Genomic DNA, 25,462 nt, shown 5'->3' with positions numbered 1-25,462 from the left:
GAAAATGGTAGTTGGTTGGGACGCTGGGGCCCTTTATTCCAGGACTTCCACCTCTTGAGTAGAGAATGGCTGTTCCAACTTCCTTCAGCTGTATTCCAGCCAACATGAAAAGGGGAAGAGAATGCATGCTACTCCTTTCACATACTGCCCAGAAATTCTGGCTTGTCTCCCATTATCCAGAAATTCATCACATGACCATTCTCACCTGGAATGATGGTCAGGAAATCTAGCTATGTACTTGGCTAAAACTTGGGGATTCTGCTGTTGAAAGGAAAATGGAAAGAAAGGAGATTGGTGGATAAGTGGCAGGTCTGTCACCCACAGATTATTACCTGTCTTGGTTCTACAAATAATACATTGAATATCCTTGAATGTTTTTAAGTACATGTAAAACTTTATTTATAGGACAAATTCTTAAAAATGGAATTGCTGAGTCAAAGGATATGTATATCTGTTACTTCAGTGTTCAATTTGTAATGTCTCTGTTCAGGGATGTAAAGGGATCAAATGAAGAAGGCTTGTTGAGAATATTCATGTAGGCAGTTATCATTATGTATTAAGAGCTACCGCTACCCATCCAGCCCCCAGGGCTGGACTCCTGGATTAACAAAAATTCAGAGAAAAGCTCTTTGGCATTTGCTGTAGGATGCATTCATGTTATGGGAATCAGGCAAATGAGGGTCCAGATTCAGAGAGAGGGAGACTTTGATGAAGATTTTATAAATTCTAAAAGTATAATAACTTCCCAAGTCTCTCTGCAATTTCCTATTTCAATCTGGTTTTTATTATCAGAGAACAAAAGTGCTAGGATGGGAAGTTTTTTATAATGTTTTTGAAGGAATCTTGGACAGTCCTTTGCAAATCCAGGCTGTGTACCACCATTCATAACTTTGGCCTTGTGTTCTGTGAACCCATCTGGGAAAGTAATGTATACAGATGGGCTTGCAGAGATTGGCTTACCTATCAAGAGGATGAGTTTTAACCGAAAGAAGCGATAAGTAAATCTAGAAAGAGCAAAAGAAAGCCAACACACTGATCTCTGGTCTCTCAAACCATCTGTCCCTAGAAGGCTGGGCAGACTGGCAGAGTACAACAGGGCAGCAGCTTTACTGGAGACTTCATTATAATTAATATCAGGTCTTGATATGATAAAGTTATTCCTCTGTAATCTGCTTCTGTCAGTTATATCTTTTTATTTTGATGGAAGGTCAGTGATTTTTTTTAAAATAGTAATATCAAACTGCTATTAGGAAATATTCTGTGTGTAGTTTTCCTAGTTTAAACGATAGATTATAATGTTCCATTTACTTTCTTTCCTAAGCTCTAATTGCATGTATTGTATGTACTTGCAAGATCGCTAACCAGGGACTGAAATTTGGTTCATGGGATAATACACTTTAAGTTGTAACAACATTGTCAAATATCTCTAGAATGATACAGGTTTTCATTGTGTCTCCATCCTGATAATACCCCTTTGGGTTTGGGGAAGGTGGTGGTATTTTCATTTCCATATTAGCAAACTAAGTTTAGAGAGGTTGGATTTTGCTTAGTATCCCTTGACTGGGCCTAGGATCCCAGTCTTCTCGCTCCAAATGTGCTCTTTGCCTTATAGCATTCCAAAGCTTACTCTTTGTGGAAGGAACAAATTCAGGACTTTATTCTCATCTAGTGAGCTAGCCAACATGGTTGGCTACAGCAGGAGAAGAAGGGAAATAGAATTTTATTCTTGTTATTTTTGTCAGTGTCCTAAAACAGTAACTAAGGTTATATTATATACCTGTTTCCATGGGCTAGAGAGATTCTGGTAAGAGCATTTGTTGCCAGATGCTTTATTGTTTTGAATCATTGTTGGAAACTGTGGGTCGTTTCCAATTTTGTGACTCCTTTCAGTTTAAGAATGCCATCTGGCGGTGGTGGCTAGAGTTGACTTGCCTGCATGTCCTTGCTTGTAATTATGAAAGTTCCTAAGTTGAAAGTGCCTAATCAGAGGCACTACTGTAATGGTATTGTTTTGGTTCTCATCCCCCCATGATAAAAATCCATCTTGTTTATAAATACAGAAGCATCACTTTGTTTGATGCCCTAAACCTCATATCTTAGCTCATATTCTCTAAGTTGTTGATCATGATCCAATAGTAGGTTATGAAATACACTTTAAAGGTTGAAACACCTCTGAATTTATGGCTCAGAGATTTATGTCTTTAATCAATGTTTTTCAAACTGTGGATCACAACTTTTTAGTGGATTGTGAAATTGAGTTAGTGTGTTGTAGCCATTATTTAAAAAAATGAAATAGGAGCTAAAAGGAAAATTTCAGAGTGGTTCTCAAAGAGTAAGGTTAAGTAAAACTTTTATTCTGTTATACATTTACATTTGTTTGTATGCTGGTTCGCAGTTAAATAATGTATTTCTTACTTGGATTGTGGCCAAGCACATGAAATCTATTAATTATTGTAATAGCCCCATCTACTGGTACTTAAGGATATTGTCACTGAAGGATTTTAGAAAGGTAGTGGCCTTTGGTTATTTTTATGCCCGCTACCTTTGTATGGACTTTTCCTTTGTGATTTCATAAGTATATGTATATATATTTTTCTGAGTAATATATTTATCATTAACACGTATCTAGATTCTTTCTGATCAATACCAGATGCAGGATGTTTTGGAAAAATCTGATCATTTGATGGCTGAAGCAAAAGATCTATTTGTCGATTTTCCTCGTAGGCGCACAGGTAATGTATTCAATTCAAACAAAAACTTCTTTTTCTTATTAACCATAGCCCATAGCTGGCTATTTGGAAGAATTTTAAATCATTTCTCGGGCACCCCTTTATTTATTTATTTATTTATTTATTTATTTATTTATTTATTTATTTATTTAAGTTTATTTATTTTTGAGAGAGACAGAGACAATGCAAGTGGGAGAGGGGCAGAAAAAGAGGGAGGGAGAGAATCCAAGCAGGCTGTACGTCATCAGTGCAGGGCCCGACACAGGGCTTGAACCCACGAGGACGTGGGATCATGACCTGAGCTGAAACCAAGAGTCATCTGCTTAACTGACTGGGCCACCTGGGTGCCCCTTGGGCACCACATTATTTATATCACAAGTATTCTAGAGTGGATAACATATAAGAGTTGTTAGGCATAGACTCATTATAATTTGTTTTTTTTCACTAAGAATATTAACTATTACAAATTACTGAGCTAAGCAAAGGTAAATTGTTATTATTTGCTAGGATATTTTATAGGGCAATATACAAGATTTTATAATTTAAAATATGACTTAATTTCGTTTATTAATATTAAGTTACCATATAAAGTATTTGTATTTGTGTAACTTGAGTAAAACTTAATTTGAAGTCTAAATCTACTTCAGTCTCTCTCTAAAAGGGACTTTACCTCTGTTCAGAGACATAGCATCATTCACTTTAATGTGTATGTAATCTATTGTTTAATCCCTAAAAATAGATCATTAGTTTTTAGTGTAAGTTTCAATCTTGGCTTAGCCATTTATTAGTGTGACTCAGGGCCATTTGCTTCATGTCTCTGAGTTTCAGTTTACTGGTCTGTAAGATAATACTAGTAACAATCTCATCAGATTTTGTGAGGGTAAAATGACTTAATATATGTAAAAGTACTTGGAACAGCGCCTGGCATATAGTAAGTGTTTATATGAATGTGAGCTGCTATTATTATTATTTAAGATTTTCATGTGATAACAAACTTAGGGCAATGTGTATTGTTTGTAAAGTCAATTTAACTAAATGAAATAAAATCATCATTACTTATTTTCCTTCTGCAGGGTTTCCGAATGTAACAGTGGCTCCTGATTCCTCTCAGGGTCCCATCGTGGTAAATCAAGACCCTGTCAGCCAGGCCATTCTTAGTGAATCTGTCATAGAGCCTCAGGTAATGTGCTATTCTCATAGCCATCATACTTATGTGGAAATTAAGCTTATGTAGGTATTGTGGTAAACATTTCAAAAGCTTAAATATCAACAGATATCTAGTTATGGTTGTTAGAATTGTTCTTACTGAAGCATATTGCACTCTCTGTGAGTAATGTTTGTACCAAAGAAGACAGGACTGGATAATGATAGCTACCTTTTATTGAGTACTTACCTACAAGGTAAGCTATTATTATCTCCGTTTAGCAGAAGAAAAACCTGAGGTTCAGAAAAATTAAGTGCCTTTCCAAGATCACATAGCTTGTTGGCATCAGAGATGGCCTTCAAGCTGGGTTCCATCTGCCAGTATGGAAGGAGTGGGGAGTCTTTTCACTTGCATTTTGGAATCAGGTGGATCTATGTTTGTATTCTATTACTTACTAGCTCTTTGATCTGGAGTTGATTTCTTAAGGTGTCTGAATTGGCTCAGAGTGTTTTTGGTTTTTTTGTTAAATGGGAATAGAATATACTTACTATGGTTGTTGTGAGGATCAGCTGAGATAACTTATGTAAAATGCCTAGCATAATTCCAGATACTAGCTCTTCATTAAATGTTAGTCCCTTCTAATAGTGTGTTTAAAAAGTAGCTACCCAGGAAACTTGGGATATATTGTCTAGTTAGATGGGAAAATTTATTTTAGTAGTAAAATGTTAATTAACCATATCCTAAGCTAATTGAAACCATTAATGAATTAATGATTAATTCATTAATGGTTAACTCATGAATCAAAATGTTTAGAATTTTGAGATGGGACACATTTTTTAAAAGCACTTGAAGAATTTAATACTAAAATAAAACAACTTCGTAGAACTGATTAGGACTCAATACCTGTTTAATGCAATTTCCTAGGTTATATATATGTCCTATGAAGAAAAGGAGAATCATCAATTAGAGGGTTGATCCTAGGGAATTATAAGGTCCAAAATCATAAAAAACCATGTTAAGTATTGTTTTCTATTTACAAAGGCAGTTAAGTAAAATTACACGTTTTAAATAGCCAACACCCATTAGCCGTATCTCTAGCCAAAAACCATTATGTTTCGGCATTTACTAAAAATGTTAGCTTTCAGATATCATGGTCTCTTTTATGGGGATGGGGAATTGGCAAGAGCTGATATTAGAGAGACAGGGAGGAACTAGGTAGTGAAGGGCTAAGGAACCAGAAAGTAAGAGTAGAGCCACCAAAAGATTATAGGAAGAGTAGAGTCATGATGAAGTCGACTGTAGAGTGAAAGATGGGTTTGGGAGGGAGGAGACTGGTGAGAGGATCTGATTAGAAGACTCAGGATAGAATTTATTTACGTATGTATGTATGTATGTATATATATTTATTTTTGAGAGAGAGTGTGAGCAGGAGAGGGGCAGAGAGAGGGAGACAGAAGACCCAAAGCAGGCTCCACACTGGCAGCAGAGAGCCTGATGTGGGGCTTGAACTCAGGAACCGTGAGATCATAACCTGAGCTGAACTTGGATGCTACCCAGTCACCCTAGGATAGAATTTTAGTGAGAAGTAGTGGGAGCCTAACCTAAGCAGTGGCAGTAGAGAAGGAGGTAGAGGGGAAAAGGGATAAATTTGAGAGATTTTAAAAAGGGATAGAATTGACAGGATTTGGGAGCTGATTGGATGTGATGTATGAGAAAGAAGGATACCTCCCAGTTTGCTGGCTTGAGCATATCAGTAGATAGTGATGCTGTTCATGGTCTTAGGTAATATGGCAGGAACAAGGCTTCTGGAAGAATAATAGGAGAGGCTTAGGAAGATGACTAATTTGGGACATGTTTATTATATGTATATAGGATGTCTACTAGGGATATCTTTTAGGCAGTTGGATATAATTGCCTAGGGCTCCAGTGAAATCTGGGTAAAGGTAGAAATTTGAGAATTCACAGTATTTTACTTGTGATTGCAGCTTTGGAACTACAGTCATTCAGAAAGGGAATCAGACGAGAGGAGAAAAGGTCCAAAGGGAGGACCTTGAGTCCCATTAGATATTAAGAAATAGTAGAAAGAAGAACCAATAAAGGAGATTGGGAATAGAGAAACAAAAAACAAAAAACAACAGGGAAATCTGGTATCATGCCAATTAAAAGGAAGTGTGTATCAAGAAGATCTTGAAGGGAAGAAAGGAGTGGTAATTAATGTCTAACGAATCAAAGAAGTAAGGGAAGGCAAAAACTAAAAAAAAATAATCTGTTTGATCTAGGAACAAATCAGAAGAGGATGTTGACCTTGTAGAGACCAGTTTGAGTGGAATGGTAGGGCAGAAGCAAAGTTGTAGGGCACAGATGGTAAATGGGAAGTGGGGGGCGACTCTTTCAAGAGGTTTGGTGGTGAAAGGGAGAAGATACAATGAGAGAGACTTGTTCACATTTAAATGTGGATGAGCTGAAGCCTGTACAGAGGGAGAGGTTGGAGAGGCAGGAGATAGAAGGTCATGGAGTAGAATGGAGGTGAGAGGGTTTAGGTTCTAGAGCACTTGTGGAGATGTTAGCCTTAGAAGGAGGGACCTCTCAATTGTTACGATAAAAAGAAAGAAAGGATGAGTGTATATATAACCAACTTGTATTTTTATTTTTATTGTTACGTTGAGAAAGGCTCTTAATGAAGTAGATGATGAAGAAGAAGAAGGAACTGTTAACAGCCAGTCTGGAGAAAGTGAGAATGAATTGGATAACTCTATCAACTCTCTGTCAAATACGAATGTAGACAGGTATGTATATGTGGCATAAATCTCTACAGTGCTTCCCTTTCTTCCAAGTATACTTCTTTTGATTTTCAGCTTTATTGAGATATAATATAATATTATATATATATTGACATATGTTATTGACATATTATAATATTGGGTCTATTTCTGGATTTACTATTCTAGTCCATTGGCCTTGTCTCTCTAGTTATGCTCTAATACCACACTATTTTAGAGTTTGTGGTGTTTGAATAGACTTGCCTCGTACTGGTTTTTTAATTCAGAGTTTTCTTAATGATTTTTACATGTTTATTTATCCATGTGAACTTTAATATCAATTTATCCAGCTTCATAAGAAAAGGTTATTGGTATTTTTGTTCTTTTAATAAATTAACTAGGCAGGGGCGTCTGGGTAGCTCAGTCAGTTGAGCGTCCGACTTCGGCTCAGGTCACGATCTTGTGTTTTGTGGGTTCAAGCCCCGTGTCAGGCTCTGGGCTGACAGCTCAGAGCCTGGAGCCTGCTTCTGATTCTGCGTCTCCCTCTCCCTCTGCCCCTCCCTCCCCCTTTCCCCCTCCTTCCCCTGCCTCAAAAATAAAGATTAAAAAAAATTTAATAAAAAAATAAAATAAATAAACTAGGCAGAACTGACATCTTTATTATGTTGGGTTTTACTATCCAGGACAAAGTATATTTTTCCATTTGTTAATGTCTACATTTTTGTTTTTGCAGTGTTTTAATATTTTTCTTATATAGATTTTGCTCATTTTTTGTGGTTTATCCCTAAGTAGTTAATGTTTTGTTGTTGTTGTTATTCTCTCAAATGGGATTTTCCTCTTCCATTATACCTTCTAAGTAGTTGTTTGTGTTTACGAAGCCTGTTGATTTCAGTGTGTTATCTTGATATTCTGCTAACTTATTGAATCTTGGTTGAGTTAGTTTTAGCATTGTTTTTCTAGAGTTTTCCAGGTATTCCATCATGTCATCTGCAAATAGACATAGTTTTATATATTTTCTAAGTGTTATATCTCTAGTTGGTTTCTTTTGTATATTGCAGTAGCTATAGGACAGTATTAAATAATAGTGGAAATAGTGAAAAAAAAAATAGTGGAAATAGTGGGCATCTATGTGTTGTCCCTGATCTGTGAAAGTGACTCTTTTGTTTCCTCTTAAGTAAGGTGCTGGTTTTAGAAGTGAAGTTTTTGAAAAAAAAAAAAAAAAAAAAAAAAAGAAGTGAAGTTTTTGTTGTTTTTGTTTTTTGTTTTTTAACAATGCTAAGGAAAGGTCTATCAGTTCTTATTTTGAGGTTTTGTTTTTTTTTTTTTAAATCAGGAATGAGTGTTGACTTTTTCAAGATCTATAGAGATAATCATATAAGTTTCCTGCTTTAGATCTATTAATATGGTGCATTAGATTATGGATTTTTTAATATTGAACTATTCTTGCATTACTGAAATAAATTCCACTTGGCCATGGTGTATTCTTTTCATTATTGTAGTGTTGGATGTTGTTTGTTAATATTTTATTTAGTATTCTTGCGTTAATATTCTTAAATAATATTGTCTATAATTTTTTAAATATGTAATATCAGATTGAGGTAACAATATTATACTTGATTTCATGAGAAGCATCCAGAACATTTTCTAATTGTTTAAGTCCTAAAACAATTTATGTAGTTTGGGACCCTGTGTTCTTCAAAAGGTTTGTAGAATTTCCCTGTGAAACTATTTGAATGTGGTGCTTTTTTGTGGTGAAGTGTCATAATAACTTTTCTTCTTCCATGGAGAGTGGATTAAACTTTCTACTTCTACTCAAGTCAATTTTGGTAAATTATATTTTCTTAGGAAATTATCCATTTTTTGTAGGCTTGTCAATGTATTTCCATAGAGGTGTGCAAATAATTTCTGTACTTGTAAAAAATGTCTTTTGCTTTCGTGCTTATCTCCCCTTCTTCATTTCTTTTTGTCCTCCCTCCCATGTTTTACAATTAGGTTAGTTAGTGGTTTGTCTATCTTGTTAAATTTTTAAAGAACCAGGATTTTGATTTATTAATTAGAGCTACTGTTTTTCTGATGTCTTCTTATCAATTTTCACTTTCATCTTCGCTTCTTTTAGTTTTCTTTCATTTACTTTGCTTTTTTCTACTTTGCTTTCTTTTGCAGTTGGTAATTTAATATATTTATTTTCATACTTTATTTTTAATTGATAAATACGTTTAAGGTTCTGAATTTTATTCTGGTCTGTGCTTTAAATGTGTAACATATATTCTAATACGTAGTGCTTTATTATTTTAGAAATTAGGTAATTTCAGTTTATATTTTTTCTTTTACCTAGGAGTTGTTTAGTAGAAGGTTGTTTTTTTTTTTAATAAATTTTTTTTTTTTTTAACGTTTATTTATTTTTGAGACAGAGAGAGACAGAGCATGAACGGGGGAGGGTCACAGAGAGAGGGAGACACAGAATCTGAAACAGGCTCCAGGCTCTGAGCTGTCAGCACAGAGCCCGACGCGGGGCTCGAACCCACGGACCCTGAGATCATGACCTGAGCCGAAGTCAGACGCTTAACCGACCGAGCCACCCAGGCACCCCGTAGAAGGTTTTTAAAAAATGTTTCCAGACAGAGGGGTTTCTTTGTTTTTGGTTTTCTTATTTCTAGTTTTATTATACTCAGAGGGTGGTTTATGATATTTCTACTTGTAGAGCTTAATGATGTTTTCTTTGTGGCCTAATATATGATTAAATTTTTGTGAATGCTCCATTTGTGTGCTTGAGAAGAAGGTAGATTCTATATTAACAAGGTGTAAAGTTCTATATGTATATCCATAAAATTTACTTCATTGATTATGTTGTTTACTTTTTCTGTGTCTCATTTTTGCCACAATCTTATATATTGAGAGTAGTGTATTAAAGTCTCTGTTAGTGTTTTCTATTTTTCTTCGCATTTGATGTTTACGTATATTTAATTCTCTTTGTAGTTGAATACCTTCATCCTTGTATGGGTGACTGCTGTGTTTTTTGGTACATGGATATCCAGAAGTCTTGTATCTTCATTGTGAAGTATGGCTTTTAGCATTATGAGTGTCCTTTTTCATATTTAATACCTGTGGCTTCAGTTCTACTTTGATATCAGGAGTGAAATCTCTGCCTTCTTGCTTCTAATTACCTGGTTCATCTTTGCTCATCCTTTTATTTTAGCCTTTCTAAATTGTTGGGTGCTGGGTGTGTCTTTTATTTTCAGCATAGAGTTGGGTCTTGCCTTGTTAGCCAGTTTGAGAATCTTTTTTTCTTTAATTAGTAAAGTAAGCTTGTAATATTTATTAATATGGTTGATGTGTTTGATGTCAACTTTGTCAGATTATTTTATAGTACTATGGTGTTATACTGTAATTACGGTTTTCTTTCTTCTTTGTGATGTTTTCTCTGTTCTCTTTTTTTTTTTTTAATTTTTTTTTTTTTAACGTTTATTTATTTTTGAGACAGAGAGAGACAGAGCATGAACGGGGGAGGGTCAGAGAGAGGGAGACACAGAATCCGAAACAGGCTCCAGGCTCTGAGCTGTCAGCACAGAGCCCGATGCGGGGCTCGAACTCACGGACTGCGAGATCATGACCTGAGCCGAAGTTGGCCGCTTAACCGACTGAGCCACCCAGGTGCCCCTTCTCTGTTCTCTTAAAAATTTCTGTTGGTGTCTAGGAAGTTGGTAATTTTGTTCTGGTTGGTTGCCTTTATATCTACCTTTTATAGAGGGTTTCAGTCCCCTATTTTCTTTAATCTTTTGTTGTCTGGTGTGTTGGCATTAAGTGGTATTTTGACTTCTACCTGCTTCCTGTACAACAAATAAGTTATTCTGTATTCTCATTCTTTCCCTTTTCTCTCAGGCCTTCTCCTCTTTTAGCTGCATATTTTTTGCTTTGACAGAACATAAAACATATTATTCTTCCCTGTGTATTGCCATTTTGGTTTTAGTTTTGGAGCTACAATTAAATATAGTAAATGGTCATCATTGGTCTTTTTTTGATGTTTCCCTAGTTAACTCTTGGTTGGATCTGTCAGGGCTCATGCTATAGCATTTGTGAATATAGTATTCCTTGAGTTCTTGAAAGGCTTAAAAGTTTGAGGGACAGCTTGGCCAGATAGAAAATCTTTGATTGATGCATTGTTTCTTTGAATTTCCCCATTTTCTTGAAAATGTTCCTCCATTCTTAGTTTGCTTTGAATGTTGCTTTGACAAGTCTGATGCTCGAATAATGTTCTTGCCCTTATAAATAATTTGGCATTTTTATGTAGGTACTTAATTTCCTTTATATTTAAATTTTGTTTCTTCTGTCTTTAAAATTTAATATTGCTAAGCTGTGTCTTGGGCTTACCTTTCCAGGTCAGTTTTTCCAACACAGCTGCCCTTTTTGTGTATAGATTCAGTTCTTTTCTTTCTTTCTTTCTTTCTTTCTTTCTTTCTTTCTTTCTTTCTTCCCTTGGATTGTAGTTTCAAATATTAGTTTGATATCATTGTTTTTCTTTTTCAGAGCCTCCTTTTTTATACATAAAATGATGTTTCTTGTCTTCTATTTCTAGTACTTTCTAACCTTTTTTATTCTTCTTTATATTTTTTTGTTTTCCTATAATTCTTCAGTCTTCCTTATTAAATGTTTATTTAGCAATTCTCCATTGGATGCATTGTAATTTAATCTTTATTTCTGAGTTTTTCTTTTTCTTCTTATTCTTTCCTGAGTTCAGTCACTTCTTATTTTGTTTCTTCTTGGATTTTGTCCATATCTGGTCTTAGTGTTGGAATTTCTGATTAAAGATACATATCTCCAAATGCTTGTTCAAGTATATTTAATTCCATTTAAAGTGTTTTGTCACAGTATATTTTCTGCTTTTTCTTTGGAGGGGAGAAATTTTTATTAGCTGGAATATTTCAATTAAATTTTCTGTTTTGTTATATTGTCTTTGTATGGATATAGACTGTTTTAGTTTGTGTATTTTGTGGAGAGGGTTGGGGGTTTGGGGTAGTTTTTCTCTCAGTTACAGTGAAGCAGAGTTATTTTAATGGGTGCTTTTTTTTTTTTTAAGTATCAGTAGGTGGAAGTTGGTTTGTCTTCCAGTACTGTTGTTCTTTTTTGTCTTAAACCGTGCTCCCTAGTTAAATGTGTTAAGATAATACACTTCCTTTTGCCCTCAGCACTCACCTCCTAAGAACACTTCTTCCTTCCTGTTCACATCAAGAAGTGATGCCCTTCCAAGATAGACCACCTTGGGTTCCATACACTTCTTAGTAGTATTATGATGCTTAGGTTTGGGGTTTTGTGTGTGTGTGTGTTTTTCTTTTCTTTTTAAGTATTTGCATACCTAGAGTATTTGCATATTTTCTTTTTGGAGGTAATTTTGTCACCATTAGGCTCTCAGCTTTCTTCTTTGTGCAGTCGTTTTGAACTGTCCTCACATCCAGCTAGAGTTTCTGACAGGAACTCAGGAAATATCTTTGCTGGAACTTGGTGTGTGTTTTTCTACTAATAAGTAATTTGAAGTTAGTAGTATTTTCTGTATTCCAGTAATGTAGAAGGTATGGGTTATATGCTGTTTTTGCTCTTCCTGTTGCCTTGTCTCGTGGGTTTTGGCATAGAGTGATTCAAATTTAGCTGGTCACCGTTTTCTTAAGGACACCTGGAAACATGTATCATCTTTTAAGCAGTTTTTTCTTTCAGAACCCAAATACAACTAATCTTATACAAATTGCTTTTATTCTTTACATTTGAATCAAATTACTGTTTTTTATTTGGGCAAGGTTAGTTTTATCTCATCAGTTGTGTGAATAGACAGTTTCCGTTTTTTTTGAATACCTAATATCTCAAAATGTTACTTGTTAACTATTAAACATGAGGTATCAGAAGAAGCATTAGACTTGGAATCTGGAGGGTAAGCCTTGGGTTATTTAACAGTTGGATAATCTGTAAGTTTGTATTTCCTCACTTGTAAAATATGAGGGTTAGAACTCTAAGGTGCCTTCTGGTTTGAAAATTTCTGTAAATATATGTTCCTGTGTGGTGTAAAACAACAGAAATTTATTCTCTCACTGTTCAGGAGGCAAGAAATCTGAAATCAGTTTCATCGGACCAATCAAGGTTTTGGCAGGGCTACATTCCCTCCAGAGCTCTAGAGGAGAATCTGTTCGTTGGCGCTCCTAGGGTTTTTTTGTTTTTGTTTTTTGCTTTTGTTTTTGTTTTTTTTTATTATTTTTAAAAAATGTTTTATTTACTTTTGGGAGGGGGGGCAGACAGATGATCTGAAGTAGGCTGTGAGCTGATAGCACAGAGCCCCATGTGGGGCTTGAACTCAAAAGCCGTGAGATCATGACCTGAGCTGAAGTTCAATGCTTAACTGACTGAGCCACCCAGGTGCTCCTGCTTCTTCTGGGTTTTGATGGCTGTTGGTCTTCCTTGGCTTGTGGCTGCATCATTCCAATCTCTGCCTCTATCTTCTACCTTCCTCTCTTTGTATGTTAAAGTCTTCCTTTGCCTCTCTTGGACATATCTTCAGGTTCTACCATAGTGCCCCCAGTGGCCCACATGCAAAATTTATAATTACCCTCATTCCAGTATTCCCCGGTGTCTCAGCATGAACTCAAGTTCAAAATCTCCTCTAAATGTTATCAACTCAAACCAAATCTTAGCATTTAAAGGAAGTATGGGTGAGCTCTGAATAAGAGCCATCCTGGGCCAGTATTCCTCTCTGTGGATGATCCTGTGGAATTAGAAAACAAGCTATCTGCTTTTATTTATTTATCTTTAAATGTTTCTTTATTTTGACACAGAATCCCAAGCAGGCTCCATGCTAATAGCACGGGGGTCGATTTCATGAACCACGAGATCATGACTGGAGCCAAAATCAAAAGTCAGACACTTAACTGACTGAGCCACCCAGGCACCCAAACAAGTTATCTGCTTCTCAAATGCAATGATGGAAGAGACATAGGATAATTATAGACATTGCCATTTGAAAATCCAAGGAAGAAAGGGGTCACCAGTCCTAAGCCACTTTGAAACTCAGCAAGGCAAATTCCATTAGGTTTCAAAGCTGGTAATAATCTTTTGTGACTTGAAGCTTCACCCTTTGGGTCCATGGCTCTGTCCTTTGGGCCTGTGGCTCTGTCCTTAGCCTATGCACGCCTTTATACCTGCAGCTCTGGCTTTGAAGTCATTCTTCATTTTCCTTGAAGCCCATGCTTACACCAAGTAATTTTATCAGCCTGTTTGCTGACTATAGAATTTTGGGAGTTTGACACCCTTCCTTCACTTTATCCTATCTCTGTCCCTTTCAGTCCAAGCTGGCAGTATTTCTGCAGGTATAACATTCTCAAGAGACTTTATGGGTCTCTTTTGTATGTTGTATGCCATTAGATAAGAGGCCTTCCAGAGATCTTTCCTGGATAATCCCATCTATATTGCTGGCCTCTGTTGAGATCATTGAGGGGATCCATGAGTCAGATGCCTACTCTTTTCATATTAGCAAAGCATCGTTCAGCCATGCACTTGACCTTCTGTCCAGGGTATGCTTTCCTAATAGTGTCTCCTAATTTGAGCATCTTCTGCATTCTGGACAGGCTGAAAATTTCTCAAATCATCAAGTTCTGGTTCCTTTTGGCTTAGTAGTTCTTCCCTCAATGTATTTATTTCCTCCTGCATTTCACTCTAAGTAGCAATAGGAAAGCAGGCTGTACCTTCAACTCTGCTTAGAAATCTCCACAGCTAAATATCCAAGTTCATTGCCTACAAGTTCTGCTTTCTACACAACTCAGCTAAGTTTTCTGCCATTTTATAATAAGGATTGCCTTTCTACCAGTTTAATAACATGTTTCTCATTTCCTTCTGAACCCTTCCTCCAGTGGTAGGGTCTTTAATAGTCATATTTCTACCAGTATTCTGTTATGATGATCGAGGCTTTCCCTACCATGTTCCTCACTTCCTCCTGAACCCTCAGTGCTGGGGTCTTTAACATTCATATTTTACGAATAGCCTATTTAAGGCAATCTAGGATTTTTCTGTCATTCACCTAAAAATTCTTCCAGCCTCACTCGTTTTCAAATTCCACAGCTCCTTTCACATTTTTAGTATTTTGTTACGCTAGCACCTCATATCCAGGTACCAAAGTCTATATTAGTTTTCTGTGGCCACTTTAACAAATTACCATAAACTTGGTGACTTAAAACAACAGAAATTTATTCTCTCACAGTTCTAGAGGCCAGAATCTGAAGTCAGTTTCACTAGGCTGAAATCAAGGTGTTGGTATGGCCACATTCCCTCTGGATACTCTAGGGAGAAATCCAATCCTTGCCTCTTCCAGCTTCTGGTGGCTGCTGTCCTTCCTTGGCTTGAGTCCACATACCTCCTGCCTCTGCCTCTGTCTTCACATTACCGTCTCTGTGTCAGAATCTCTACGTTTCCCTCTTATAAGGATACACTTGATTTCATGTAGGGCCCATCCAGATAATCCAGGATCATCTCTTTTTCTCAGGATCCTTCTTAACTTAATCACATCTGCAAAGGCCCTTTTTAGTCAGATAAGGTAACATTCATAGGTTCTGGGGATTCAGTTGTAAGTATCTTTGGGGAGGCCATTCTTAAACCTACCATAAGTAGCATTGTATCATTTTTCTTATTATTTCATATAACCTGACTTTTAAAAGTATAAACATTAGAGACAGTGAGTTCAGATTGGTTTGGACTTTCCTAACTTGTGCAGAAATCTCATTACAGCACTTTTCTTAGGATTTATCCTGAAGGTTGGACTTAGAGCTAATACTGTTTTACAGAGAACTCTTTCTGATGCTTTGATAACTAGCCCCCTTTGAATGGATTGCATTATAGGCCTTTTGCTAAATATGTTTCGTAGCAACTAATGTGCAATGTGCATAATTTGCTTGAAGGCAACTCCCTTAGGTTGACATTTGTGGAGCCACTAAATAAGATTTCCCTTTTCCTCTTTTTTTTTTATAACAGTTTTATTGATTTATAGTTCACATACCATACAATCCACCCACATAAAGTATAATCAATGATTTTTAGTATATGCAGAATTGTGCAACCTATAGTCAATTTTAGAACATTTTCATTACCCTAAAGAAACCCTATATTCTTTAATAGTCAAACCCCATTTCCTCCCAAGCCCTTTAGCCCTGTCTGATCTATCAGATTAATCTATTTTCTATCTCTATATATTTGCCTGTTCTGGACATTTCATATATATGGAATCATTCAATATGTGATCTTTTGTGTCTGGTGTCTTTTACTAAGCATGTTTTCAAGATTCATCCATGTTGTAGCATGTATCTTCGCTTCATTCCTTTTTATGGCTATGTAATACTCCATTGTGTGATTGTAGTACGTTTTACTTTTCCACTCATCAGTTGGTGGACATTTGGGTTGTTTCCACTTTTTTGTCTCCTGCCTCTTCTAAGCCTCCGTCCAACTGAGAAAAAGACAAAGGAATCAGGTGATTGGAGATAAAATATCAGCCTTATCAGTACTAAAGATGATTATAGCAAAAGGCTTAGTGCTCTAACTCCCTGTACTGCAAGCTCTTCCATTCCTTCCCCTGCTCCCAGAGACTCAGGGCAGAGTCTGCTCCAGTCCCTTCAGTTCAGCAATGAGCGGAGGCTATGTTCTGAGGATAACCTTCACAGGAGAGAGAAAATAGAGAAGACCAAGCCATGTATTTTCTCTGGGAAAGAGGGAGGAGGATGGGGCCCATATCACCAAAGTCCAGAAAGGGCAAATTGCTCCTGTGATTAGGAGCCATGTAGGTAGGAAACTGGGAGGAAGATGGAATGATTTCTTCTAACACTAAGAAGACTGGCATTTTAGTCATCTGTCTTATAAGTTGAAGAAAATGTATTTTTTCTTTGATTATGAAGTATTAAAAGCTCCATCAAGCAAATATGTAAGCAGTTGAACAGTTTAAATGACAGCATTTATTAATTTTAATGTAGCTTGTTGTCTCATAATTTATAGGTTCCTCCACCAACTAAAGGAAGATAATTCTGACTTAATTAAAAAATTGTGGACTGATATTCAGCAGAAAATAACAACACAGTCACAAGTAACAACCCTTCCAGAAACTCCATCATCTGCTCCTCCATCAGGGGAACAAAACGGTTTGCTCCCCCATTGTCTTACTTCTCCCAGAACAGTGACTTGTTTTAGTATGTTCTTTTTTAAACATAGCAATTTTTAAAGCAATGGTATTTAGTCTTGACTGTCTTTACCTAATTGAATAAGATACTGATAGATCTGTTAATTGGAATGCTTAAAACTTTTTTGTTGTTCACTGGAGATTCTTTTGGAAATACTTTTTCTTTTAGCTGCTCTGAATGCTACCAATGCTGTCAAGAGAATCCACACCAGGCTCCGATCTGAAGAATCTACTGAGACTCTAGACTCAAGCTATGTTGTGGGACAAGTGCTGAACTCAAGGAAGCAAAAACAGTTGTTAAATAAAGGTTCAATCCCTTAATTTGCCAAGATGAATTAGTAAACACATAACTTGATACAACTTCTTTAATCTCTTAGTAAAGTTTTTCCCCTTAAACTCATCCAGTCAGAGCCAACTGATTAAGACTTTGTTGAATGGTGGCTAAGAAATGTTCTATGCCATGTAACTCTGTAGAAAGATAGTTTTAGTGTCTTTGTTATACACAGTGTAAACCTGTATGGATTTTTATGACAAAATGGTTATAACTTCTATACAAACCTTTTATAGGGGCGCCTGGGTAGCTCAGTTGGTTAAGTGTCCAACTCTTGATCTCGGCTCAGGTCATGATCTCACGGTTTCATGAGGTTAGGTCATGATCTCACGGTTTCATGAGGTCAGGCCCCACGTTGGGCTCTGTGCTGACAGCATAGAGCCTGTTTGGAATTCTCTCTCTCTCCTCTTTCTCTCTGCCTCTCCCTGACTTGCACTGTCTCTCTCTCAAAATAAATAAATAAACATTAAAAATTTTTTGTTTATAAATTGTGAATAACAGTCAAAGGTTTCTCTAGTAGCTTTCTGGTATAATTTTTCTTGGTCTTATAATAGAATGACTTCTCTCATTATCAGTGAAAGGAAAACTGGATTCTCATGCTCCTTCCAAGCAGAAAAAGAGCATACTAACAGCTAGCACAGCCTCCACAGACTTACCAAATAGCAATAATTCCAGCCTGGATGTCCTCAAACACATGATAAATGAAGTGGAACATGAAATGGAAGAATATGAACGGTGTACAGGACGTGAGGTCAAGGGACTGCAAAGTAGTCAGGGTCTCACAGGCTTCACTCTGTCTCTGGTGGGCTCCCTCTGTCGCCTGGTTCGGTACCTTAAAGAGGTAAGAGCAAGAAGTTATTAGAGTCTCCTCTTCAGAGTGCGGGTAGACATGCTTAGAGTTGTTTTTTTTGTTTTTGTTTTTTTTTGTTTTTGCTCTACCCTTAATTTATTGCAGTCTCCAAATGAAATATAGTCAAATCTGAATAGCTTTATTTAAAATATCTCAGCATGGGGCGCCTGGGTGACTCAGTCAGTTAAGTGTCGACTTCGGCTCAGGTCATGATCTCGCAGTTCGTGGGTTCGAGCTCCGTGTCGGGCTCTGTGCTGACAGCTCAGAGCCTGGAGCCTGCTTCAGATTCTGTCTCCCTCTCTCTCTGCCCCTTCCCTACTTGTGTTCTCTCTCTCTCACTCTCAAAAATAAATCTTAAAAAAATTAAAAAATAATAACTAAAAAATAAAATACCTCAGCTTTAGATTGTCTGCAGTGAAGTTTTATCCTCTTAATTTTCCTCTGCATGCTGATTTATGTATCATCTAATATACTGATACATGGTCAGCTAAGTGATGTTGATTTTAATATGAGTTTTAGTAAAATATAATTAGAGGGGTTAATCTGCTATAAATAAGATCATGTCTTATGCTGATATTGAATATTATTGTTTGGCAGTATTAGATTCAGTAGAACTACTCAACGTGTCCTCCTTCTGATGCTTTTTCTGCTTCCTACTCCCACTTTAGTTGAGTTTGGAGAGCAGCATACCTGTAATCTATAGACACAGATGGGGAAAGTTCTTCATGTTATCTGTGTGACTAACTCAGGCTTTGCATTAGTATCTGAAGTGGGAAATATTTTGTTGTTGTGAAAATAATTTATAAAACTAGCAGGAATTGTTTTTTAGTTCATTTGTGAATAATCAGTCTTCAGAATGCTGTGGAATTAGAGTTGGGTAAACATTTCATCTTTCAAAAAATCTATTTAAACTATTATTTTTTTATACATTTAAATTTGTTAAATACAACAAAAATGTTCAAGGACATTTTATTATTAAAATTGTTGGTTCATTGCTCTAATTCAAATTTTTTTAAATGTTTATCCATTTTTTGAGAGAGACAGAGCACAAGTGGAGGAGGGGCAGAGAGAGAGGGAGACACAGAATCTGAAGCAGGCCCCAGGTTCTGAGCTGTTAGCAAAGAGACTGACGTGGGGCTCAAACTCATGAACCATGGGATCATGACCTGGCCGAAGTTGGATACTCAACTGACTGAGCCACCCAGGCGCCCCAGTCTCTCTAATTCAGATGTTCCAATTTCTCTGGAGATGTCCTCCTAAAATTGCTTTTTAGTGAAATATTTATTGTATGGTCAGACTTAGGAAAGTCTTCACATTCTTCCACCCTTAAGTTAGGAATCTCTAGGAGTGTACTTTTGGCTCTCTGAAAGTATTACAGGTTTAGAAGCATATACTTTTTAGCTAATCACTTGCTTTATGAAGTTAAACCATTTAGGCCTGTCATTTATTTTTAATTTTCTTTTAACAAACTTAATTTTTGAATTGGTGATGCATTCATACAGTGTGAAATTCAGAGAAACAGAGATACAGATAAAAATTCTAATTCTCACCTTTTTTTTTAATTTTTTTTATTTTTTTTTTAAATTTTTTTTTTAACATTTATTTATTTTTGAGACAGAGAGAGACAGAGCATGAACAGGGGAGGGGCAGAGAGAGAGGGAGAGACAGAATTGGAAGCAGGCTCCAGGCTCCGAGCCATCAGCCCAGAGCCCGACCCGGGGCTCTAACTCACGGACCGTGAGATCGTGACCTGAGCTGAAGTCGGACGCTTAACCGACTGAGCCACCCAGGCGCCCCTCACCTTTTTTTTTTTTTTTTTAATGCTTATTTATTTTTGAGAGAGAGCGAGTGTACACACAAGAGGGGGAGGGGCAGAGAGGGAGACACAGAATCTGAAGCAGGCTCCAGGCTCTGAGCTGTCAGCACAGAGCCCCTCGCAGGGCTCAGACCCACAAGCAGTGAGATCATGACCTGAGTCAAAGTCGGATGCTTAACCGACTGAGCCACATAGGCGACCCCTAATTCCCATCCTTAACTTCCATTTAACGGGTCTGCTTCCTCGGCGCCAGCTCTGACGACCAGGTGTGAGTGTGTCCTTCTAGAGATGCTCTGTGTGTATTCAACCAATATGTATATGTACTTCCCCTTCCACTTCATTCTGCAAAAGTTGTAGTCATTTAATTCCGCATACCATTGTGTTTATTGTGTTCTGTTTAAAGAAGGGAAAAGGATACAGTATTTCATTTTAATGAAATATAAACCTTTTAATAAAATATTTCATTCTCATTACTGTCACATAATATATACTCTGTAAGTATTTTTTTGACAGCTTTGAGTAGAAACTTTCAGTTTTCGGTACTTGATGCTGTTGATAGTAGTTTAGTTTTGGATGGGAGTTTTATTGATGGAAGTGGATTTTTTTTGTAGAGTGAGCTCCAACTGCGTAAAGAAGTGGAGACAAGGCAGCAACTGGAACAAATGTTAGGTGATCATCGAGAGCTCATTGATGCTCTTACAGCTGAAATTCTTCTTCTCAGAGAAGAAAATACCGCGACCCAGGTACTTAGATGCAATCTCAAGCTTTTCTGTGTTTAGTATCATAAAACGTCTAAGGATATATAAGATTCTCCAATGGGTGTTGTATGGAAACCAATTTGCCAATACATTTCATATTAAAGAAAAAAAAAGAATATATAAGATTCTCTTCTCGTTGCCTTTGGTTTTGTTATGCTGATGTGATTACCTCTCACTTCTTTATTATCATCAATGGTAGCTTTTATTGAACATTTATTACATTGGAGGTACTATAGTAGAAACTTGGACTTGAAATACATATAGAATAAATCTACTGTCTTTAAGAAACATATTATTTAGTGGGGAAGACAGAATCTACATTTAAATGGTAACTACCAATATTCTAGTAGTTGATCCAAAATGTGAAATAAAAAAATGTTATGATAGCTACTTTTAATTTCAAAACATCAGGGGATACCATTTGAGGAAGCTTGCTGTAATCATATGCCATTTAAAATTGTTTACAGTATCTTCAAATTTATTATAGAAGTCCTCTTTGCCACTTGTCTGGATAATTGCTTTTTTTTTTTTTAAACGCTTAGACAGGGGGTGCCTGGGTGGCTCAGTTAGTGAAGCATCTGACTCTTGGCTCAGGTCGTGATCTCATAGTTGTGAGAATGAGCCCTGCATCAGGCTGTGCACTGACAGCACAGAGCCTGCTTGGATTCTCTCTCTTCCTCTCTCTGTCCCTCCCCTGCTCATGCATGCTCTCTCTCTTTCTCAAAAACAAAACCAAAAAACTGAAAATAAAAAGTTACACAGTATTTCTTCTAGGAAATCTTACTGCCTCAATGCTATGTTCTTCATTTGTGCCTTTTGGATATTCTTTGGATATTGCTCTCCACTCTGTGTCTCTATAGATTTGCCGAATGTGGATATTTCATATAAATGGAATCTTGCAATTTGTGATCTTTTGTGTCTGTGTTTTTTTTCATTTAGCATAATGTTTTCAGGGCTTATCTATGTTGTAGCATGTTGTCAGTAGCTCATGACTTTTTTTGTCCACTAGTATTCCATTATGTGGATACACCACATTTTGCTTATCCATTCATCAAGTGATGGATTTTTGAATTGTTTCAACCTTTTTGTATATTATGAATGAATAATGCTGCTGTCAACAATCATGTACAAGTATTTGCGTGAACACAGGTTTTCAGTTCTCTTGGGAAAATGAATGGTTTTTAAATGTACTAACTGGCTCAACAAATCTTTATTGATTTGGGCCTGGCACTGTTCTAGGTGTAGGAAGTACAGTAGTGAACAAAGAAGAAATCTTTACCCTCGTGGAGTTTATATTCTAAATAAATCTTGGGGAAAAAAAAAAGTGGAGTATATTGTAAGTTAGATGGTGGTATGTGGTATAAAGAAGAATAAAGCAGGTAAGAGGCATAGCAAGTACCTAGGATGGGAATTGTAATTGGGGTGGGCCATGCCTGTGAGGAAGGCCTGAAGGAGGTGAGGGAGCGAGTGTGCAGGTAGCTAAGAGAAGAGCAGTCTCAGCAGAAGAACAGCAGGTGCAAAGGTCTTGAGGTGAGAGCGTGGCTGTTGAGCGCAAAAGCATGAGGACCAGAATGTCTGGAGTCGAGTGTGGAAGAGTAGTAGGAGGCAAGAGCCAATAGATAAGCTGTGTCATGAGGGCTTGCAATCTGGGTAAGAATTTGGGTTTTTATGTTGGGTGAGAAGGGACACCACGGAAGGGTTTTGAGGAGAGAAGAGATGTGATGTGATTGAGGTTTTATGGGGATCACCGTGGGCGGCTGTGTGGAGACTAGATCAGAGATCACTGCCCTTTCTCGGTTCATGGTGCCCTTATTATCTCAAGATCCCCGTAGGCTGAAAGAAATACCCAACAGTTTCCTTTATTAAGTAGTTCGGCTCAAACTACTTAGTAAGTATTTATGTCTCAACAACTTAGATGCTGTTTGGAAAAAAACCCACAAAATATCAAAGTATTGATAGAAAAAGTTCTATTTGTATTCATGATTAAATAACCACAATTATTTACTGATGGGATATGTCTACCTGCTGGGTACTGTACAGCTTCTCAAAGCTTGGAATCATTTTGGATATTGCCATTCTTATTTCCTACTCCACGGTAATTTTTATGCAGTGTTGCTTTTTATCATAGCAGCTACTGACAGCCCAGCTTCATGAAGATACGACATCATGAAAAGGAATGTATTTTGATCTAATATGGAAGCTGTGAACCACCTCAAGCTAGGAGTTCACTGGTGCCTGACAGATGTTGAGCAGCAGTGTTTTCCTTAAAAATATAAGATGTCCTGTGGTGCCCCTGTGGAGGCCCAAAGTGCTTCAAACCTTTTGGGGAACAGTATAGAACTAGACTCTAGGTGGTCAAACATGGAAGCAGAATGTTACAGACAGGAGTTAATGAAATAATCCAAGTGAGACATGGCAGCCTGGTCTAGGTTGGAAGTGGGAGAGGCTGTGAAAAGGGACTAAATTGTGAATGTATTTGGAAGGCAAGCAGTAGGATTTGCTGATATGGGGCCAAGGAGAGGATGTGAGACAAGAGTCAAGGATGATTCCAAAGCTATGGACTGAATATTTGGGAGGATAGAGGTGCTGTTGATGAGGTGGGGGTGTTCAGGGAGAATTTGGTTGCGCACATGTAAAGTTGGAGCCTATGTGAGTTCTAGGTGGAGATGCTGAGCAGGTCATTGGAGAGGAGTGTGGAATTTGGGAAAAAATTTGGGCTGGTATGAAATTGTTTAGTAGATTTCATTCACTAGTCCTACCGATAATACTTCTGACTTCTGGCCATCTCTGATTTTTATCAAATGTCTGTACCTCTTGGATATATACATACATACATAGATATATATATATATATATATATATACATATATATATATATATGTATGTATCTCTTCTCTCTGTATATATTTTCTCTTAACATTATTTTATATACGTTACTATAAACACTTACAGGATCACGTTTTTTCAGTTTAAATGCCCGTATAATATTCTGTTAAATTTCCTCCACCTGATATACTTGCGTCTTGGGGTAGCTTGAGTCAGTTGATACCATCTATATAAAAGAGGTTTTATAAATCAAAAGCCCTATAAAAGGTTAATCCTTATTATTCTGGCAGTGTATTTATTAATAATATTCTGTGATACATTTAACCATTCTTCTATCATGAGACTTTTAAAATATTTATGATTACGTGTTCTTACAAAGGCACTATTTTAGTGTTTGAATGGAAGTTCAAAGATCCTAGACTATTTAAGATAATGATATGGTTATACATATCTAGGTGATGATTTGATGTCTGATATGTCAATGATGTTATTTAATTCTTTCTTCTCCAGGCAAGGCTTCAGCAGTACATGGTCACAACAGATGAGCAACTTATATCGCTCACACATGCCATGAAGAACTGTCCTGTGATAAAAAGCAATGAAGAAAATCAGGCATCAGAACGGGGATCTACGAGTAGGAAAATTATAGACAGTCCAGGTAGGTGTGGTCTTATTACCCCAGGTTGGTATTAAAACACTGATAGAGTAAACAAGACTGTAAACTTACGTGGAGTTATTGGTTGTTGGTACATATGCAGCACTGTCACTACTTTGTCAGTATGGCAATGGCCACTACTATTTTCAGCTAATATTTATTGGGTTATTGCTGTATGCCAGGCACTTTTTGAGTGTTTTACATGTATTATCTCATATACCCCTCATAATAGTCTTATGAGGTAAGTATCTTTGTTATCCCCATTTTCTCAATGAGAAAACCAAGCCTTAGAGAGAACTGGTAACTTAGCAAGATCATACAACTAGAAAGTAGCAGAACTTGCTTCCTATACCAGTGGGGCTTTCGTGCCAGCACTTTTCATCACTGTGCACCAGGCTCAGGAGGAGAGGAGATGGTCTTGGAAAGAAAAAGAAATACCGGGTTTTAGAAATTCTGATGGTTTGAAAATCTTTCTTCACTTTGTGTACCTTCATATGCCACAGGCTGAATAGGGCATTTAGGCCTTTTCATGTTTTTTGCTTCTAAGTAATATCTTGATGAGTGTCTTGTGTGGAGAGTGTTTTATATATGTAGGAGTGTTTTCTCATGAGGGATTCTAAGAAGTGGCTGAGTAAAATTTGACTTGTGTGAGATACACTCAATGGCTAGGGCAGGCCTAGAGGGCTAGGGGCCACCAGTGCTTTTCTCAAAAATGGCCTCTTCTTCCCATTGCTGCCCCCTCAAGAGTTACGGCTAAGGAGGATGTGGCCTAGAAAGTGAAGGCTCTAGAATCCATGTGATTTTACCTTTTATGGAAATGCATGTAAGTATAAACACCTGCAGTGTGTCCATGGTTTCTTTAAGTGCTAATGGCCTCTCATCTTCTTCAGAGGGCCCAGCTGTAAATGCTGATGTCTCTGTGCCGTTGGTGTTCCGAGGGGAAGAAGTGGCTGCATTGGCACAGGAAGACTTGCCTGTTAAACTATCTCAGGTGCCAGCCCCGCCGGGTAGTGCGAACGTGGCCACCAGTTTTCCGGCACATGTGTTTGAGCCAGCTGTGTTGTTAACACCACCCAGGCAGAAGAGCAGCTCCGGATTCTCTCCCTTGCAGGAAGGTGAGCAGGCTTCTTCTAGAGTGGTGTGCCTGTTGCCTTTTTATGCCTTAAAAATGTAACACTGTGTCCATTTTTACCTGATGAACTGAATTTTGAAAGCTATTGATTGCCACACATAATCTTTAAGCTGGAGGAGGATTTTTCAGGGTTGTTTATATCATGTGTGTTACATCAATGGTGAAGTATCATGTTGAATTTCATTATGTATCTGTTGTGTTGGACATTGTAAATATTAAATCAGATCAAAGGATCAAAGTCCTCAGCATTAAAATGCCGAGTAAGAGAAATCC

The 25,462-nt window shown here is 37.1% G+C and overlaps 1 protein-coding gene across 5 annotated transcripts in view; it reads left to right on the top strand.

Moving 5' to 3' along the window:
- Positions 1–25,462, top strand: part of SPICE1 (spindle and centriole associated protein 1) — a 56,660-nt gene that overhangs the window by 17,840 nt on the left and 13,358 nt on the right. For 3 of the 5 annotated variants that reach the window (XR_006193176.1, XM_042903659.1, XM_042903657.1), the window contains 9 exons: positions 2,630–2,732; positions 3,803–3,909; positions 6,544–6,659; positions 16,641–16,831; positions 16,991–17,128; positions 17,728–17,993; positions 20,430–20,561; positions 23,913–24,060; positions 24,948–25,172. Coding sequence is in view for 4 of the 5 variants with exons in the window: in XM_042903659.1 (XP_042759593.1) it covers positions 2,630–2,732; positions 3,803–3,909; positions 6,544–6,659; positions 16,641–16,831; positions 16,991–17,128; positions 17,728–17,993; positions 20,430–20,561; positions 23,913–24,060; positions 24,948–25,172 (1,426 nt within the window). In the remaining variant the exon portion in view is untranslated. The remainder of the gene's footprint in view (positions 1–2,629; positions 2,733–3,802; positions 3,910–6,543; positions 6,660–16,640; positions 16,832–16,990; positions 17,129–17,727; positions 17,994–20,429; positions 20,562–23,912; positions 24,061–24,947; positions 25,173–25,462) is intronic. The other 2 variants (XM_042903660.1, XM_042903661.1) reach the window with 2 other exon arrangements.

This window comes from Panthera leo, chromosome C2 (genome assembly GCF_018350215.1).
Source record: "Panthera leo isolate Ple1 chromosome C2, P.leo_Ple1_pat1.1, whole genome shotgun sequence".
NCBI lineage: Eukaryota > Metazoa > Chordata > Mammalia > Carnivora > Felidae > Panthera > Panthera leo.
Note: the sequence above shows the minus strand (reverse complement) of the source record. Positions and strands in the feature narration are given on the sequence as shown.